Source organism: Oryzias melastigma, linkage group LG22, assembly GCF_002922805.2.
Source record: "Oryzias melastigma strain HK-1 linkage group LG22, ASM292280v2, whole genome shotgun sequence".
In the NCBI taxonomy this organism is placed as follows: domain Eukaryota; kingdom Metazoa; phylum Chordata; class Actinopteri; order Beloniformes; family Adrianichthyidae; genus Oryzias; species Oryzias melastigma.
Genome location: NC_050533.1, coordinates 1,045,148 through 1,050,552, shown reverse-complemented (window position 1 = coordinate 1,050,552; position 5,405 = coordinate 1,045,148). Strand labels below are relative to the sequence as shown.

Here is a 5,405-nt window from a genome sequence, read left to right as displayed (position 1 = left end):
TGATCAATTAATACGTATAAAAACAACAACCCTGGACTTGGCTCTGCTGTGAAGAAACAGTATTTTGAGGATCTATTCATCCCAGGAGCAGCTCAGCCACAGGGACATCACCACAGTGCCCCCCCCCCAACAGGGACAGCAGTGGGGCCCACTCCACAAGCTGCAAAGTCAGACCCCAACCGCCCCCGAAAGGGCGACAACCAGGGCAACGTCCCCAGACTGAACCGGTAACCCTGACATGAAGACTCCCCAAAGGGAAAGACTGGGGAATAAAACCTTCTAAGAAACATAATAAAATGTCATAAATAAAATGTATGTGAAAACATAAAGGAAAATATCATTAAATGCACAAAATAAAATGAGATACTGATATAAAATATATAAATATATATATATATATATATATATATATACTAAAAATTCATAAACAATACATCAAAAAATATCATTTAAGACTATCTAAAAGCCATGATAAAAAAAGATGCTGGGATAGGCTCCAGCAACCCAGGGACCCCAAAAGAGATTTGGGGAGTAGAAGACGGGTGGAAAAATAACACCCGAACCTGCCTGGTTCTGAGCACAAATCTAGTTTAATCTAGCGTCCAATTTATTATTTTTTAAACCTTTATTTAACCAGATGAGCTATTATGTTCTTATTTATAATAACGACCTGGATAGTGGAGAAATACGAAGGAAGATTAAAAAACATCACAATATACACAACAATTTACATCCAGAAGAACTATTCAGTTAAAAATATCATGAATAGATCAAAACATTTAGTTAGAACATGTCGTGACTCAGTCTGTGCATAAATAAAAGTTTTTTAAAAGCTTACAAAGGTGCTTAATTTTAGTACTTTCATCAAATTTGATCTTTTTTATAGTATATTATTTTGTTTTATTTGTTGGCTGTTAATTGCTGCTATCTAGAATTAACAGAAAAAAAGTCAAATTAATTTAAAAGAACCCCAAAAAATAGTTCCTGGGTTCTCCAGGGTTTAAATACGTAATGTATCACCAATGAGACATTTCAGACTTTTACCCAACATTTAGACCGGATCGCCCTTTTGACCTTCTGAAGAAATCTCATCACTGAGAAACACAAACTGTTTAAAGCAGAAAATCTTCATGTTTCATCTAAAGAAGCAGAAGAAGATGGTAAGAAGGTCAGAGGTCACTGGGCTCCGTTCAGGTCAGAGGTCATGATCCAACAGTCAGAAAGAGACTTTTGGACAAACATGGATCCATTAAAAAAAACACCCAGATCTGGATGATCCACCAAACTTCTAATGTTCCATTGACTGTATATGAGAACTGGACTGAGGTTGCCATAGAAATGCTGACTCGGGCCGACTCGGACCAATCACAGCTCACTGACGACATCTGACTCCAACATGGGGAAAAAACAAGAGGACCAGGTTGTAGAGAACAACATGACCCCAAGATGGCGCCGGAACATCATTAGCAGGACGTTCTGACCGAAGTTCGGACAAAGTTCACGCTCTTCCCCTAGAACAGAGGTCTGCAGCCCGCGGCTCCGGAGCCACATGTGGCTCTTTGGGTTTAAAAAACATTTTAACTTGAAAAAGTGACATATTTTAGGTTTATCTCAAAGGTTTATTGAGCAAAAAAAATCCTTGACAATCTGTTGAAGGACAGTATGTATCGCTCCACCAGGATCCTGACTACATTACCCATAATGCTCCAACAGTCCATCCATCCAGCAGTTTGGCTTCATAGTTTACATTTTGAGGGATGTTTGAGTGCCGTTTACCACAGAAGATCAGTCTGAAGTCAGTACTCAACCAGCATTGAGGGAGCACTTTCTATTTTTGAATAAAAAAAATCAAGGATAATAATTGTGAAAAACATGATAAGAGGCACTTTATTAATTCTGGTAAATGTATTTTTCACTTATATTTATGAATTTCTGTTTGAGATGCACAACAAACTGTGATTTTGTGAGTTTACTTTTCATCACTACTGACATTTCACATTTCATTTCCCCATAATAGCATCGATGCTATAAATCCGTGTCTTCTATTTCAAAGGGGAAATAAGACTTTGTGGCTCCGACTGGGAAACCCTCCAGAATGACTCTTTAACTTTAGCATGGTGGTGGAAGTGTGATGGTGTGTGAAAGGTTCGTCCTCCACTTTCCCTCCACAGTTGGTTCATTCCTGCTAGTGAAGCTCTGATCCATGACAGACACCCAGATCTGGATGATCCACCAAACTTCTGGGCTAAACTTCTAATGTTACATTGACTGTATATAAGAACTGGACTGAGACGTTCCAAACAGGAAGTGGCTCCAAGAAGCAAAAATCTCATAGACTTCTATAGAGAAATGAACAGCTGGAACATTTTTTTAATAAATATATTTCAAAATGACACAAATTAATTAACAAAGAAGTATAGAGGCTCCAGGATAGAGCCAAGGGGAACCCCACTTTAGATGACTTTCTGTGCAAGATAAAAATATACAGATGACTGTATATGAGGACTGGACTGAAAGACAATCCGCCCCCACACACACACCCCACCCCCCAGTATAAGACTCCAGACTTTCAGGGACGTTTCAGCTCAGAGCTCGCCGTCTTGGAATCCACTGATCCGGGTTTTTGTTTGGATGCTGTTGTGGGGGGAGGGGTATCCGTCTGGTATCTGTCGTGGGTTTGGTCGGGTCAGGCTGAGTTCTGACTCCTCCCCTCGTGTGTCCTTCCTCCTCAGCTGCTGTGCGGGCGGGAGATCCCGCGCTGGGTCAACCGGCTGGCGTACTTCAGCTCCTGCATCCCGTTCCTGCAGAGCTGCCTCCCGAAGGAGTGGCTGACCCCCGCCGCCCTGCAGAGCCACATCAGCCTGGGGCTCCACAAGGAGGAGCAGAACGAGTCCAGTGACGACGACCCCTCCTCGCCGTCCGGCGCCGCTGCCGCCAGCTCAGGCTGCCGCCACACCAGGGTGTGACCCCCTCCGTGACCCGCCTGACCTGTCCGGCCTCTGAGGAGAGAGGCAGGAAGCTGGAGCTCCTCCTCCTCCAGAATCTTCTGGTTTGGAGGACGGCGGGATGATGGGACTCGACTCTCGCAGATTTGAAGTTGAAAACCTCCGCCAGCCTTGTTCCCGCCTTCGACGCTGCTCCCGTGGGGTTTCCAGGAAACTGTTGACTCAGACGTTTCCTGTCAGGTGACCTCTTTGTGGCCTTCAGTTCACACTTTTTTGTTTAGGGGCGGAGTCAAATCAATCACTTCTCTCTAAGACGCGTTCGACCTCGTCCGTGAGGATCTTCAGACTGAACCAGAAATCCAGTTGCTGCTCCGACGGAGGCTGACTGTCATGAACGCCAACCGTCACGCCGACCGTCACCCTGACTGTCATGAACGCCGACCGTCATGAACGCCAACCGTCACGCCGACCGTCACCCCGACTGTCATGAACGCCGACCATCACCCCGACCGTCACGCCGACCGTCACCCTGACTGTCATGGACGCCAACCGTCTGCAGGAGCTTTTCCGTGTTTGTGGAGGATCTTCAGTCCGTGCAGCAGAAGCAGCAGCTCCAGGACGTCCCTGAAAAATCCCATTTGTGTTTTTCGAAAGCCATATGTGGCGCGTCACAGGAGCAGCTCCTCGCTGAGACGAAATCCTCCTTAAAATTCTTCTTTCTGCTGAAATTTCCACTAAAAAACATCACATTTTCAGACTGACTCTGAGCTCAGAGACGTGTGGCGTTCAGGTGCATTGATGTGGGGTTTCCTCCTCCGTCCTCCTGCAGGTCGGCGGCTTCATCCTCGGATCTATCTAAAGCTCCGCCCCCAAAAACGCAGGATGTTCGTCTTTAAAACGCTCAGGACTAAACCAGGCAGCTGTGCTTCAGACGCCGGTCACCGCCGACCTCCACCATCAGCTGAGGAGGTTCTTCTGGACCTCTGTGGTCACATGACACAAACAAAACCTGGATTCTGGAGGAAACATCTTGTCTTCAGACTCACTGCTGCTGAAGAAACGCAAACATCTGAGAGGAAATCTCAGAAAGGTTTTGGGGTCCATCTGCTCTCCTGAAGCTGCTCCTCCAAACCTGTCATGATCGATAACCGCTGTAACTCCTTCATGAGTGGACGGAGACCTTTACCCTAAACCGAACTTGATTTTTACATTCAGAAATGTTCGTTTTTAACAGTTTTATGGGATGAAAATCAGGATCAGATGAATCCTTTAACCCCTGAAGCGTTGCCGTGACGAAGGCCCGATCCACGGTCTGGGTGAGGCTCTGATGGACCACGAGCAGCAGGATTCTGAAAGGTGAACATTTGTTCTAACATCGTTTTATGGTATAGAAATAGTTATATCGGTGTAACCCTAAAAGAAAACTGGTTTGTTTTCTTAAATGAGCAGATTCTGGTGAAGCTGAACGATTCGGGAACTTTGTGTTTCTGGAGTTTTCATAAAGACTGGATGATTTGGAGTCTGTGGAGTTATCAGACGGTGGACGGACAAGTGGTGCTGATGTGACTAAAGGAAGCATGTAAACAGGAAAAGGGGCCTCATGACGTCTCCAGAGGAAACATGAGTGCAGAATGCATGTGTAGATGTTAGGAAGGATTCCTCTGATATGAAGACTAAAACAGAACCCTATAACGCTTTATTAATGTATCAAGTTGACCCAAAACTCAGTCTGATGGAGGCGTTTCTGCTGCTAAAGCAGAGAAAAATGTCTCAAACTTTAAAACAATCGCAGGTCTTTGGTTGTTCCCGTCCTTCTCTTGGTTTGTTTTTCCTCACCAGCTTCTCTAAAATGTGACGTTTAATTCTAAAGCATCTCATCTGAACTCCAGTCTTGATGAGTCTTTTCAGGTTTGATCTAAATCCAGAATTGAAAGGATTCTGGAAACAGTTCTCGGTTCTAGTGCAGGTTTCGTTATCTGAGTGAGATCTGCTTCAAACGTCTGAAGTTGAACTGATGCACAGAAGAGAAGCTGAAACCTCGTCGTTTATTGATTTCTGGAGCTGGCTTTCATCAGTCAGTGACGGTTTGACGAGCAGGAAGCGGCTGCCGTCAGGCCTCTCCTGGTTTAATCCTCTCCAAACGCTGCTGTGCTGATGATAGACGTCCACTTTTCACAGGGTCATGTGACTTCCTGCTCTGAAATCCTGCAGTTGAGCAAATGAGATCATCACTTCAGTCTTCATGTCATTGGATCTCTAAACATAAATCAGTTTTAAAGACATTTGGAGTCGAAGGGGCTGAAAAGTGTTGAGTTTTACGGCTCAACAAACTCAACTGATTCCAGACAGGAAACAGGTTTTCTATTGTTCTGTGAAAACTCAACATTGTATTCAATTTCTTTCCTAACCTACAAGCATTTGAAGAATGATTGTAGAATAAAAATAAAGAGATGGACCCGA

The 5,405-nt window shown here is 44.6% G+C and overlaps 1 protein-coding gene across 1 annotated transcript in view; it reads left to right on the top strand.

Moving 5' to 3' along the window:
- LOC112148622 (deubiquitinase DESI2) overlaps window positions 1-5,405 on the top strand; it is a gene marked incomplete at its 5' end in the record, with an annotated part of 14,403 nt that extends 8,998 nt beyond the window's left edge. Inside the window, 1 exon segment of the mRNA XM_024275865.1 lies at window positions 2,733-5,405. Coding sequence (XP_024131633.1) covers window positions 2,733-2,966 — 234 coding nt within the window. The 3' untranslated portion in view covers window positions 2,967-5,405.